Below are 15,200 nucleotides of genomic sequence, written 5' to 3'. Positions count from 1 at the left end.
GCCCGTGTCCTGCACCCTGTGCTAAGTGCCCCCCAGACTCTGGATAGCCAGTATGGACACTACCGTGGAGATGAAGGAGCGCTTCAAGCCACAGCAAAAGGAAACCCAGGCCTCTGGAGGAGAGAGGTGTAACGTCACATGTCTCACCCACATGCCTCTGCTGATAGATTCACACACTTATCTACAAGGCTGGCCATCCCCATTGTGCTAACAGTTACAAACTTTTCCAGATATTCTGCTGACATGTGCTCTAGAGATAAGAATCCCTCAGGTCATTTGAAAGAGCTATCTGTGCAATCTGCCCTTCCTTCTCTCAGAGAAAACCTGCCAGGCTTTTGGCATCTGTTCAGACTCTACCTCTGCTGAGAATGAGGGAGGTAAATTTACCTTAAATGTCACAGCTCGGTTATATTCAGTATGAAATGCACCGTCCCTGTCGAATGAGGAGAAAAAGGTGTTAACTTTAAGAATGGTTATGAAGATACATACCTTTGGTTTCCTGCAGCATCTTAATAACATTCAGCTATTGAACACAGTTCAAGATTTTTTTTAAAAAAAGAACTGTAAACACAGAAGAAAAACACTGAAATAAAATTAACCTAACTCAAAACTGTTCACTGGGAATACCAATGAAAGCTTTCTAGCACTTACTTGGAAATTGGAAATGCCCACATGTACTTACTGGTAATGGAATAATTCAACCTTTTTGTCCTTTGGGCTCAGGTCAACTTTCATCTTCTTGCACAATTTTCTACTCTCAGCATCACTGAAAAGACACAAATGTCCGAAACCATTTGTTACCTGAGGTCCTCACAAAGGTGTTGACAGAGTAAAATCTGCTCGTGGCCTAAAAAAAAGCCTGGTACCTTGAAATTCTCAATAGCAGGGAAGGCCCTGACTATAGGTGGGCTCTCAGAGGACTGGAGGAAGCAGAGTAACCAAAAGGATATGGGCTGATCAAGAAAGACAGAGATAAGCAGAGGGGCAACATGGACAGCTCTGGACAAAGCAAGTCCCCAGGAGTACAGCCCATTCTAAGAAGAAAAACCAACTACAGTATAGATCTGTGGCTCCCAGTCCTGGCTGCTCATCAGCACCACCTGGGAAATTTAAAAGACTACAGATTAACGTGGCCCTTCCCAGACCATTACTTCAGACTCTCTGCCTAAGGCCCAAGCAAGTTTTTGTTTTTAAGCTCAAATGTGTACCATATCCCACCTACTATATACCATCTGACCAGGATAAGAGGAGAATGTCCTACAAGGCTGAAGAAGTTACGAAATCTGAGCAGGTACTGACAGAAGCCACAGGGAGAGAGGAGAACGCTTCAGTGAGGTGCAGCTCCTGCAATATCACACTCTCACACTTCTTCTGATAAGAAACGTCTGTCTGGTGCCACTCAGCGTTTACAGAGTGCTCATGCCCGATCTCATCTCCGGTTTCCTTCCTGTGAGATCAACAGACCTCAAAATGTGGTCCTTGGACCAGCGGCATCAGCACCACCCAGGAACCTGTTAGAAATGCAAATTCTCGGCCCCATCCCAAATCTGCTGAATCAAAACTCTGCGGGTACTTGAGCAACTATGTCTTAAGGAGCCTTCCAGGTGATCCTGATGCACACCACTGTCCTCTTCTGGCTCTTCCTCCTTTCCCTCATCTTTCCAAAGTTTGGCCTCCCCTATGACTCCCACCAGCCCCTCAGAGACCCCATCTGTCTCATAGCTTTCCCCATAACCTCACCATACTCAGCCAAGTCTGCCCAATGGCCAGCCAAAGGCAGCCAGCTACCCCACCCATGCAGGGCCCTCTCTCCAGAGCCACATGGACTTAGTGAGGGTATCTTGACTACCCAAGTCCACTGGTTCCCACTGACCACACTGCATGAGAAACTTTGTTCTGCCAGGTATGACAGCCACCTGAGGGAAGTCCTTTCATCTCTCACCTGTTTTACATACCTCACTACCTTCTACAGCCATCAGCTTCACACAGCTGTGCACCAGCCCCAATACAGATAGACTAATTCAACCATTCAGCTCAATTCTAAAAGCAACATTCATCAATGGACAAGCAAAAATGTGGGACCTCATTTTAAGTATAGAACACACTTTGCAATTCAAGAAGCATGTCTTACTAGAGAGATGTGTGTAGGTCAGAGAGGGCGCCGCCCTCCTGCCCCCACCCCAACCCAGGCCCAGGCTTTTCCCTCCCTATTTAGTCTTGCCTGTGGTAGTCAACACCACAGCCACTGACCTGGCAAACAGTGGGGACTCAAAAGAAATGCATGATAAATTCCAAAAGGAAAGGCTAATGACAATACAGTGGCTGCTCCCCCAAGGTGGCAAGGGCATTTAGAGACAGGGAATCCAGAGAGAAGGTAGATAAGCAGAGATGGGGAGGAGATCCAGATGGGCTGAGGGTATACATCAGAAAGCTCCTGGAAGGGCAGCCCACGGAATCCAGTTGCTAGAAACTCGTCCCCTAAAGCCCCTTGGGGATGCCATACACACCTCCAAGTGACAAGGGCTATTACAGTTTGGGTTTGCCCTGCCCACAGGGGCTCTGTGGTGAAGCCCTTCTATTACAGGTGGTAGATTTGTTTGCAAACAACTGCATCTAAGGTGCCCTTTCCCTGCCTGAGTTAATTCCCCAGGAGAGGACTCCACTTGGGATGTTTACAACCATTCACTTGGCACTTGCCTTGTCCAGCTTTGTTCTGCCGATCTCAACTGTTTCTGGGTGACCACCTGCCATTCACCCAACTGCAACAACAATCTCAAGCACCTCAGGCCTCCCTCAGCCCCATCCTGGCATCCAGCAGGGGCACCCAATGGGCCTGCCCACTCTGCCACACCTGAGGTGGCCGCTCAGACTTTGCAAGGCAGCCAACCGGAGGGGAGAAGCGCCACCCCACGCTGGCTCTCTTCCCTCAAGCCTGGCTGGCAGCCTCTTCCCGTGACTTTCATAAAGTAGAGAGAGGAGGGACAGGGCTCAGAATCATTCTAACCCCAATCCCTGCCTGCTCTGCCAGAACCCACGCGAAAGAAAAGTCTTGCTGCTGCAGCAGTAGGGTCCCCGGGGAGCTCAGACCAGGCTTAGGGGAACCAGGGGAACCAACAAGGCTGAGTGGAGCCGGGGAAGGGGGGCACAGAGGTTCTCCCGCCTGTTCCTCAGAGTGGACCCCTGGCTGCGGGTCCGGCCCTGCCTTCGGCCTGTGGCCCCCCCACTCCAGTTAAGTGAGTCACAGCTGTCCCTGCCACAGGATTCCTTGTTGCAGACTTGGTGCAACCCACTTCCCTCTTTGGGTTATGACACTCCCCCCAGGATTCTCTCTTCTCCCCTGCTCCCTACAGACAGACAGACACACACACACACACACACACACACACACACACACACAAATGCGCACAACACGCGTGCTTGCAATAACGCACAGTTCTTAGGGGGGTCACTGGGGAGGTGGCTTCCTGGCCTATTTGAGCACCTCTGTCACAGATCTCAGAGCCTCAGCCAAGCACCTCCCACATTCCCACACTCCCTTCCCCGCGGTCTTTCTCTCCACAGAGCACAGCTCCACATCTGACCGTGTCCACTGTTACCCCCATCGTAAATGTTTGCTCCATGAAGGTGAGGGCTTTGTTTGATTCCCCAGAGTTACAACAGCAGCGGGCACCTAGCAGACACTCTCTAAATAGCCTGAGCGAAGGAGTGAATGAATGAATGATGCTGTCTTTTCACTGTCGGGATGAGGCCCTGCACTTCTGGCTCTCTGGGCTCTGTCTACTGAGCTCCAGTAAGTGATGTTAAATATGCTTACACATGAAGAAGCAAATGCTAAATTTAAATAATTTTTAGAAGAAAACATAAGACTTCAAAATATGTTATGCCTGCCCCGGAAGGCCCCAAGTCTTGATCTGGAAGCCAGCACTGCTCTGGGGAAACTAAAGCAGATGGGAGAAAGAGAAGGGAGAAGAAGGAAAATGTGGCTATAGGTAATGACCTTAAACCTTCAGGAAAAGAAAGCAATGAGCTCCCGATATGCAGCCTCAGCCCAGTGAGAATCGGCCCCAGGAATTAGCATACCAGGCACAGCTCCCGCCTGCTGGCTCCGGCTCAGCTGCCCTGACAGCAGCACTCCGTGCCAAGGCCGAGCCCAATGCCAGGCTGCAGGGCACGAGGGGAATACCAACTCCCTAGCACACAACCCGCTTAACAGCCGGACAACCACCACCAGCCAACCCGAGCGTGCCTGCTGAGGTCTGAGCCAGGAGGTGGAGGGAGGGGAAGGGACAGCTAACAAACCCCTGGATAGAATCCAGACACCCTACAGACACCTCACAGCCACAAGCTACCAGGCCTGGGACCTGGGAGAAAACCAGCATAGGTGGGGGTGGGGGTGGGGGTGGGGGTGGGGGTGGGGGTGGGGGTGGGGGTGGGGGTGGGGGGTGCCTTCAGCCATACAGGCAAGGGTAGGGAGTGGAGAGCCAGGAAATTGAGAATAAGGGGAAAAGAAATACCCATATAAAGAAGAGCAGAGGAAAAAGACCAAACAAATGGGGGAGGCAGGGACCCAGAGGTGGGAAGAGGCGACAGAAACCAGCAAGGAAGAGGGAACAAAGCGGGAGAGAGGACAGAGGCTCTAAGGAAAAAACAGGAGAGACCTAAGAAGCAGACGCCCAGAATGGGGGGAGACACGAAAGACCCCCCAAAAGACTGGAGGACACTTAGGTACATACGCACTACACACAAAGCCTGGCAGCTTCCAGGATTTTCTGAACCAGGCTATTTAGGGATGAGAGCAAACTGGAAGATTCAACTCCATGGTTCACACAAGTATAAACTGAAGCCCAGAGGGGGCAGCGACTTGCCAAAGATCCCACAGCTATTAGCTGTCAGAGTCTGGACTTAAAACCAAGCCCCAGGACCCGCAGTCCTGTAAGTCCCAATGCGCTCCAGACTTCTTAAGGGTCACAGCAAATCATCCTGAACACTGGGGCTGACTGTGATGCCCAGGACTTTGTTCAGGGGCATCCTCTCAACAACCAAGCGATCCTCACCCAAGAAAGAGCCATTGAACAATGCATGCACCACTTCTCCCCATCAGCTTCTGGGAATGCTCTGAAACAATCCTGCCCAGATGAAAAATAACAGTAAAATGGGATCTCACATTTATATTCTAGAAAAAGCTCATTTACTGGGACCTGGAAAGAAGGCAGAATATGCACTATTGTCCCATTTTACAGATGAGTAAACAGACCTGTCCAAGGTCACAGGGCTAGTAAGTAGCAGAACAGAACCTTCAACCCAGGCCTCTGCCCTTATTAGGCACACCTTCAAAGACACTTCACACCAGAGCACTGTCTTCTCTTGCCCTAGAATGTCCCCTGTTCCCTTCACCTGTCCTTTATTTATTTATTTTTTTTAAGTTTTATTTATTTTGAGAGGCAGAGGAGGGGCAGAGAGAGGGAGAGAGAATCCCAGGCAGTGCATTGCCTGATGCGGGACTTGAACCCATGAACCATGAGATCATGACCTGAGCCGAAGTCTGATGCTTAACTGACTGAGCCTCCCCTACATGAGGGGAGGCACACTCTGGCTGACCACCTGCTATTTAGTAGCCGCTAGGATAAAAAGCGAGCAGACATTGGCTCCGTTCCACATGCTCACTCCACTGCAGACAGCAAGAGAAAGCGTTCTCGAAAGCACTTCTGCCCATCCCTGGAGCGTCTCACTCAGACTCATAAACACAGACTGAATGCACTTAGGACACGGTGAGAGCTTTCATCACTGGGCCACGGGGTTAACGTGGTAGGCTCCCCTAATGCTTTACGGGACACATTCTGAAGGCCAGGAGCAGGTGTGGCCAAGCAGGAGGGCAGACCCATCACCCTTGGGGAACTCCTTATGTAATGGTGATCTGTGAGAACTGCCACCCCTCCCACACCCGTGGCCTCTGTGGACTAGAGCCCCAAGTTTTGTCCCTTGGGCTGCCCTGGGAAGATTTCAGTACACCCTACCTATGATTTCCAATTTGGACCCAGATATCCCCCTCTTCTAACACAATCCATTAGAGCTCCATAATCCATCTACTTATCTAAACTATTTTAAAAGCTATTTAACATTTCAGTTTATACTTCTTAGAGGAATGAATTGAGTGGCAACTACACAGAACAATCTATCCTTTTGTCTTAAGGTTACCTCTTTAGGCTCTAAGATGCCTCCCTAGATTTCCATTTTAGCACATCAAAAGTCATAGGATTATTTCTCCCATTGGCACTTTCATTGACTCCAGACATCTTGTCTCCAAACGAGTCCTGAATTCTAATGTTCTTTGTCTTCACACATTAACCCTGGCCCCATTTAGTCCTGCCTCTGCATGGAGCAGAGCAGGACTGCCACCTCTACACCCATCGGCAGATGGCCCAGGCAGTCCTCGGGGCCCATACCACAGGGAGCTGCCTGCAGGGAAAGCCAGGGCACTTTAAAGACCTGGTACTCAAAGGTCTTTGCATCACACTGGAACTCCACCTACTCTGTGAAGCTTTCTCAGGCAGACTTTTACAGGCAGAATAAAGTGAAACCCCTCTCATGTATAGCCTCCACTCACTACACTTCTCACATGGATTATAATCACCTGGTTCGATGTCTGCTTCCTCCTTGCACACTGAGCTCCTGAGGACACTACTGTCCATCTGTGTACCTCAAGGCACATAGTAAATGCTTGGGAATGTTGCAGGGGAATGCAGCAACTAAATCAAAGCTCTTCTGCCCATTTCTGCCACCTGCAAGCCTAAGAACTTCCTGTGATAAGGCTCCATCGGCTGGCGTGGCAGAACCGGTGTCATCCTCAGATATGGAGATTCCAAAGTGTCCTGTCCCCTCTAATACTGACAAAGGCTATGTACCAGTCACGTAGCACGCTCCTGGTAAAATGTGGGAGACTGAGACATACCTACAAGACAAGAACACTTTTAGACCAACTATGCACTAGAATTAACCAATGGCCAAGATCTTATCAAATGTCTGGGGAGCAGTCTCTTCCAGTAAATTGATGTCTGAATAAATCAGGAGGTGTGAGGCCAGACAGGAGCATGAACCCATGCACATACACCCCTACAGCAAACACCACTCAGCTAAGACTCCTTCTCCTGGTCTCATTCAGTGCTTTGTCAAAATATAAATCTCCTTCAATTCTCCTCAATCATGGGCAAGACTAACTTGAGGCCATCAACTTATAAATCAGTTGTGTGCCAGAAGTTCATTCACAAAACAGCTGTTTAGGGGCACCTGGTGGGCTCAGGCAGTGTCCAACTCTTGGTTTTGGCTCATAGTTTGTGAGATCAAGCCCCACATGGGGCTCTGTGCTGACAGCACAGAGTCTGCTTGAGATTCTCTCTCACACTCTCTCTCTCTCTAAATAAAAATAAACTTTAAAAACAAATTTTAAAAAACCCAGAAATTTATTTTTATTAAAAAAAAAATTTTTTTTTAATGTTTATTTATTTTTGAGAGACAGAGACAGGGCATGAGCAGGGGAGGGGCAGAGAGAGGAGCAGACACAAAATCCAAAGCAGGCTCCAGGCTCTGAGCTGTCAGCACAGAGCCCAACACGGGGCTTGAACTCACGAACTACGAGATCATGACCTGAGCTGACGTCAGATGCTCAACGGACTGAGCCACCCGAGCGCCCCTAAAAAACCAGAAATTTAGAACTCAGATTGAAGAGGAAGAAGGCTATACTGCAGTACAGCCCTAAAGCTCATTTAACCCACAGGGTTAAATGTGGTAGCCAGGCTGTAGCTCAGGCAAGAACAGCCACAATAAAAGTGAAGGTTAAAAAGCCCTTTTCCCAGCAGAGACCCACCTCTTTCCCGTACTTGCAAGAGTGCAATATTCTCCTTTCCCCTCCTCTTCCCAGGCTCATACTCCCGATAAACCCTAAGTCCAGGTGAGAAGTGGCTGGACACAGTGACTCCGGAAACTCTTCCTGTCCGAAGTCACAAGGGCGTATAACGCTGGTATCCAGGTCAAGTGCAACATAGACCCTTGCATACAATAGGTGTTCAAACATGCAAAGGACAAACCTGCTCTTAGTTACCTCTCCTCCTAAGTTCCTTCACTATCTAAGTGCCTTTTATGCATTTATGCCAATCTAGGCCAAATTGGGAGCTAATTATATAACAAGAAGGGGTGTGGGTGTGTGTGCATTGCATGCACAATGCACTGACCACAGAGAGATGTGGAAATTATTCCTAATGATTGAAAAGAAAGGGAAGCTGAGTACACCCTGGACTCAAACTCCCACACTAGGAAGAATCAGAGGAATTCCATCAAGAGCCCCCTTCCCCACACTAAGAAGTAGCCCCCCCTTCCTACAGACTCCCTCCTGTGGGCTGGTGTTTGATCCTGCCGCCTTAACACAGACAAGAAAGTCTCTGGGAGGAGGGAAGTCAGGAAGGAGGAGAAAGAGAAGGAGAAGGAGCTGGGAGCACCAGCACTAGGACAGGCAGTGGCAGGCAGGTAGACAAAGGTCAGAAGAGAGCGCTAGAAGGACAAAGCCACTGACACATCTAATGGAGCCACCTCGGAAGGCAAGGTGGCTGATTCCACCACCTTTGCACCGAGGGCAGTGGAGACCTCTATTAATGCCCTGGACTGGAGATGAAGCCCATGATTCTTGCTGCAGACCCCCCTCACGAGCAAGCCCACTGGGTGCCTCTGAAAAGAACCTTGTCTCTCTGGCCATCAAGGCCCCCTCTCTCACCTGCTGGGAAGAAAAAAGTCAAGTCACACAGGACAACAGAGTAAAAAGGGAGGAAGAATGCTGGGGTTGGAAAGAACAAGTGGGAGAGCCAGAACTGCCCCTTCTCCAGTCCACAGGTGACCCTCAAGTAGGGTTAGGGAAGCTTTTCTGCAGCAATCTCTCCTATCACAGCCTCTCTCCCAAAGAGTTAATCAGGGACAACTCCCTACCCCACCCTCCAGATCCCCCAAGGATGCCCCATCCTCCAGCCACCACGCCCCATGTCCCCAGGACATACCCACAGTCTACCCAGCAGATGGTGCCTTGTCCTTTCACTGCCTGGGCCACAGTGGACAATAACCTGAGATGACTTTCCGCTGCAGCCTCTGTAAAAAAATAAAAAATTAAACATCTGTGCCCAAGTCCACGAGGGTCACCCCTGCCATCTTCCTCTAGGGGCAAGGAAGAATGGGGAGCCATCCTTGAGGTGAGATCCTGAGCGCCACTAAAACACTGACCCTGTAATCAGTAGTTCGGGGAGAACTCTTCTCAGAAACCCCTGCTCCTGCCAGGCTCTGGACTCCTCCCCACAGACACCGAGACCCCAACTCACACCTCTGTTACGCTACATCTCATGCCTCACTGTTCCAAGGATCTCGCGGTCAGATCCTCCACTCTGACTCATTACTTTTCTGGGACAAACTGTGAAAATTCTATAACCAAACAATTACAGTTCTATAACTAATATAGGGAACAAGGTTGCCAATTCCACACTCATCTGCCCTGGAGCTCAAACTGCAAGCTGACAACAGCAGGGACCAGATACTTCCTTTACTTGTGCATCACATCTTCATCTTGGCAGGGGCTCAGCAACCTGGTGGCTAAATAAGGATTATATGGGACACTGGTCCCAGATGGACCAACGTCAAGTGTACCCAAGTCACATTTCACAGCCCATTTCCCCAGAAGCGACAGAAGGGCCAGCCCTGGCAGTACCTCAGGGGTTAGCTATAAAAACATGGACTACACCTTGAGGCAAGGTAGGGTGAACACAAGAAAGGAAGTTTTTCATTTGTCCAGGTACCTGGGCAAAGCACTGGGAACTACTGTAGGAGGGCAGGTACTTGGGGATGAAGCCTCCATGGCCAGGATTTCAACATTGACAACTTGCAAGGGTCTGCTGCAGAGTGGCTATGGCCAGTGTGTCCTCTTCCCCCATCACATCTGTGAGCTCACTTGAAGGGCCCGCCACACAGACACTGGTAGCAAGAGCAGGTCTGCTGCCTCCCTCACCAAAAACCCTAAGATACATTCCAAAGCCAAGCAAAACTGATGTCTGAATTATTCACCTCCACAGATCCCCTTTTCTAGCGTGGATAATGGTAGCTGTTTGTGAATACAAAGCATGCTGAGCCTTTCATGCAAGTGAACAAAAAGCATCTTTCTAGAGACGCACAGGGAGCCACCCGAGGGAGGCACTCCCAAGAACCCCCACAAGGACAGGTGGAGGAGGGAGCGTGGCAGAGGCGGGAAAGGCCATGGCCCCACCACTCCTCTGGGCTCAGCCTGGGCTTGGTGAGGCACAGGAAAGGTACACACTGCTTGAGAGGGTGGAAGTGGAGAAAATCCAGTTATTGCGCTGCTCCAAAAACCCACTGAGGGTCACATGTGTTGCAGCAGGCCTGGGCAAGGAGGCAGGAGGGTAGTCACCTGGGTCCTGCTACCCCAGCAGTAGGAGGCAGAGAGGGGTCTAGTAAGCAGGAAGCACCGGAAGTCCCAGTGCCAACAAGGGTTGGCTGAGGGCAGAAGAGAAAAGAAGTGCGGTCCTCGCCCTGCCCCCTGCCCCACAAGCCCCTACCAAGAGACCCCACATTCCCACTCTCTAACTTACCATAACCATTTAGTGATCTCAGAGCCCTTCCGTCCCAGCAGGATTAATATTATTTCTTCCGACCCTCCAGCAGAGGAAGCACAGAGAACAGCTCCACCATCTACCGGCTGCTAGACCTCAGATGAGTTGGCTATTCTCCCTCTGCTTCAATTTCCTCACTTGTACACTGGACATTATCTGACAACCTGCACCGCCTCCCTCAAGGAGGCAAAGGAGCAAACAGGAGCATGTCGCAGAAGGTCCTTGCAGTCCTTGTCAGATGATGAGCTTATGTGACGGGACCTACCCAGAGAAGGAAGTGACCATGGTCCAGCACTGGCAACTGCCCAGCTCCAAGAATATCCAAGGGGATGAGCCATGCTTACTCAGGGCCCTATGCCCCAGGCCTCAGGAGCAATTCTGCTCCTCCCTTGCCTCAATTTCCCCCCTACTCCTGACAACAGAGATGCTAGACACATTCTGGGCTCCCAACAACAACCTCAGGAAGTGTGTGCCAGGCCCTCAAAAGGGCAAGAAGTAGCATGTGCCAGGGTGCTTAGAGGATGCAGGGTTCAGGAGAGACACACGTCCAAAACATCCATCAGCCCCTAGTGCCAATGAGTGTCAAGGATGAGCTGCCAGGGAGAACTGTGCCCAGGAACTGGCCCAGCCACTGGCTGTTGCTTCTCCAGGGCACAGAAAACTTGGCATCCTTAGGAGCAGTGAAAACACTTAACTCTGCTGGAACAACCCCAACAGTCAGATGTTCAAAGTCGCAGCCAAGAGCTGAGCAAACCTCTCTCCATCCACTATGCCCTTGCCAGCCTCAAGGTCAGAAGAGGCAAGCAAGCCACAGTCCCACCCTCCACTGAAACTGCTCTGTTGGAGCCCACTGCAAACTCAGTCTCATGTTCTGACCCCAAAGCAGGACAGATGGGGGCCAGGCAGGGCCAGGGCTGTGAACCTGGGTGCGTGCTCCCAAGCCTGGGACCAATTCAGCTGGTGACAGGCCGACCCAGCCAGCTAATCAACAGCTCTGGCAAAGCATGTCCTGTGATGGCCAGTCCGTGCCTGTCCAGGAAGCCACAACATCCACCCCACTGACCACCATCCTCCATCTCCCTTCACACACATCCTCTCCCTCCTGAGGTAGTGAGGACTCCAGAGGCTCTTCCCAAGAAAGACTGATTATAGGGAACTGAAACAACCTCTCAGGATGCAAAAGAAACAGAACTAACACCCCTCTGTGCTTCTGCCTCATCTCTTGGGGAAAGTGGACAAGCCCGATGACCCTTGGACCCTCCCTGAGCGGCTCCTGGTCCTGAGGTCTCTGCCTCCCACTGGTGCCCCGAACCCAAACCATCCCATCGCTGATGGATGACCCCCAAGGCCAGGTTGGGCACTCACCAGATTTGGAGTAAAGCACCAGCACATTATTCCGGGTCCTGAGAAGTTTTTTCAAGTCCTTGGGGTCAGAAATTCTCTCGATGAGTGAGGAGACCTTTGTGCAGGACAGCCACGTCGGCAGGACGACCTGGGGATCAAGGAGCCAAGGACCATGAGCCCCAGCTTCCCGCTAAGCCCAAGGAAGAATGGGTGCCCGCAGAAGTGCTGCCTAGAACACATTTTACTTCAGAAGGATAAGGGCACACCGACCCTTCTCAGGACTACATCAACCTTTCCACATCATCCCTTTTCCAAATTACCAACACCTCTCCCCCAAGACACTTCCCAGACCATTCCCAGTCTTCAACTCCCCCCTCGTCTTCAGGCACGTTTGTCAAGCTGTAGGGGCTGCATACTACACAAGAATGCTGCATGGACACACTTGCCACCCACTCAATCAAGACCTGTCTGGGAGGTGGACATCTGTACTCCGCACGGCACTCCAACACCACACACCAGAGCAACGTGAAAATGCCACCCACCTAGAAGCACGGATGCACAAATCCACAGAGAAGTAACATCACTTCTCATATTCAGGATGGGAATGGAAGGTTTTCAGCTTTTCCCACTCAGCCAATGATCTCAGGAGGCCAGCCAACAAGAAACGAGCCAATTCTTCCCAGAGAACCCTGAGAACTCTGAGCAGTGGAGGCACCAGGCACCTCTGCAGGCACAAGGAGGTGTGGCCAGAAGCAGAGGCTGGGGGAGGAGGTGTGTTAAAAGTCCAAATAAGGAACAGTCATATAGCAGATCCCCTCACCCAGCCTACATAGCTGGCTCCTTGCCTAGCTGTCAGAAAACACGGGGCTACTATATGGAGAGACTAAGAAAAGCTCTCCTGGGAGATACCAGGCAGGGAGTAGAAGTATGGCCCTGACAGAAAACGAGGGGATTTAGGGGAAAGTCTATACACGGAACCTTGAGATCACTGATCCTCAAGCCCCAACTCCCCCCACATCTCCCTTCCTTTTTCCAGAATGTTGTCAGTCTTATTCCCCTAGGCAGGACATTAGAGAATGTTTCTCTAAGGAAACTGAGAAGCACAAGAAAAATAACCTAAAGATGGTGATTTGGAGATCCTCCAATGAAACAACTAACTTCCCACTGAAATACCCACTGTGAGGCCCTCTCAGTAAACAAATGCCCTTCACCTCCTCCTCACACTCACAGAGTCTCCAATGCCCATGCCAGTGCCTTGCTATTCAATACAGATAACTCAAGTTCACCAGATATTTGAGGAAAGCCCTTAACACAAAAGACAGGGATGAAAACAAACTAAAAGAAAGATGATACTTAGAAGAAAAGAAAAACAACAGAAGAAAACAGCAAAACTATAATTATTATTCTCAGAGAAACAAAATACTGCATCCATAAAACAAGAATTGAATGCTATGAGACAGGAATAGTCAAAGAGAATCAGGAAAAACTCTTACAAAAAACTCTCACAGAAATAAAAAATTTCAAAAGAGTTGAAAGTAGAATTAAAAAAAAAAACTCCTAGAAAATAAAACACAAAAATAAAAGATAAAAAATAGAAGAAAAGATAAGAAAAATAAGATGGATCCATTAAGTGCAAGTACCAAATTAAACTACAGTAAAACCTTGGATTGTGAGTACTTGTTCTGCAAGTGCTCTGCAAGGCTAGCAAATATTTCTAATAAATTTTAACTTGATAAATGAGCAATGTCTTGCAATATGAGTAGTACATGATGCCAAACATCACATGATCACAACTGAGCCAATGGTTTCTCTCTCTCTCTCTCTCTCTCTCTCTCTCTCTCTCTCTCTTGCTTTAGGATTATGGGTGACCAGCTCCCACACTCAGATGCTCGGCCTCAGGCTGTGGCATTTGACAGAAATCAGTGATTTTTCAGAACACTGGAAGGTACCCACAACTGGCACTAGTGCATTTTTTGTCACTTCAAAGCACCTATGGACAGTCTTTTGCTTTTCCATACAAGTAAGCTAATGAATACTTTGCTTCATTCTGGGTCAGGCTGCCTACAGATATAGATCCCTTTCCTCTGTTGCCTTACTGCCAGTTACATTAAATATAGTATATGACAAGAGTTTATTAATACTGCACTATAGCCAACATCTATGTGAGTGTATACAATGGCCCCCATGCAAAAAAAGATTCCATGGAGCCAACAGATAGCAGTGATTCCATTAGTGATAGTGAAAGTCATCCTACACAATAGCCCTCTTCTTTCATCTCCCTCACACCAGTAACGAAGGCTTTAAAAGTTTAACTGCAGGTTGTTTATTTTTCTTTATATTTTTTATGTTCTTTATTATTTTGTATTATATTACAGTATCATAATAATTTTTATATGAATATTTTTGGGTTGCGGAATGAATCATGTGAGTTTCCATTATTTCTTTTTTTTAATTAAAAAAATTTTTTTGGGGGGTGTGCACCTGGGTGGCTCAGTCGGTTGAGCGTCCGACTTCAGCTCAGGTCATGATCTCACAGCTAGCGAGTTCGAGCTCTGCATCGGGCTCTGTGCTGACAGCTCAGAGCCTGGAGCCTGCTTCAGATTCTGTGTCTCTCTCTCTCTCTCTCTGCCCCTAACCCACTCGCATTCTGTCTCTGTCTCTCTTAAAAATAAACATTAAAAAAATTAATATTTATTTAGTTTTGAGAGAGAGAGAGAGAGAGAGAGAGAAAGCACAAGGGGGAGGGGCAAAGAGGGAGACAGAATCTGAAGCAGGCTCCAGGTTCTGAGCTGTCAGCACAGAGCCCAACACGGGGCCTGAACCCACAAGCCATAAGATCATGACCTGAGCTGAAGTCGGATGCTTAACTGACTGAGCCACCTAGAAGCCCCTCTTTTTTTTTAAATTTTTAATGTTTATTTATTTTTGAGAGACACAGAGAGACAGAGCTTGAGTGGGGGAGGGGCAGAGAGAGAGAGGGAGACACAAAATCTGAAGCAGGCTCCAGGCTCTAAGCTGTGAGCACAGAGCCTGACGCAGGGCTCAAACCCACCAACTGTGAGATCATGACCTGAGCTGAAGTCCGAGACTTAACCAACTGAGCCACCCAGGTGCCCCTCCATTATTTCTTACAGGGAAATTTGCTTTAATATGCAAGTGCTCTGGATTACAAGCATGTTTCTGGAACAAATTATGTTCACAAAC

General features: G+C 49.2%; 1 protein-coding gene across 1 annotated transcript in view; it reads right to left on the bottom strand.

Annotated features, from left to right (window-relative positions):
* PDIA5 (protein disulfide isomerase family A member 5) overlaps positions 1-15,200 on the bottom strand; it is a 91,370-nt gene that overhangs the window by 57,303 nt on the left and 18,867 nt on the right. Inside the window, exons 2-5 of the mRNA XM_003991711.6 lie at positions 12,018-12,144; positions 9,039-9,126; positions 683-766; positions 388-433 (exon numbers count right to left, since the gene is read on the bottom strand). Of these exons, the coding sequence (XP_003991760.1) occupies positions 388-433; positions 683-766; positions 9,039-9,126; positions 12,018-12,144 (345 nt within the window). The remainder of the gene's footprint in view (positions 1-387; positions 434-682; positions 767-9,038; positions 9,127-12,017; positions 12,145-15,200) is intronic.

Source organism: Felis catus, chromosome C2 (assembly GCF_018350175.1).
Source record: "Felis catus isolate Fca126 chromosome C2, F.catus_Fca126_mat1.0, whole genome shotgun sequence".
In the NCBI taxonomy this organism is placed as follows: Eukaryota; Metazoa; Chordata; class Mammalia; order Carnivora; family Felidae; genus Felis; species Felis catus.
The sequence above is the reverse complement of the archived record's forward strand: the minus strand, read 5'-3'. Positions and strand labels throughout refer to the sequence as shown.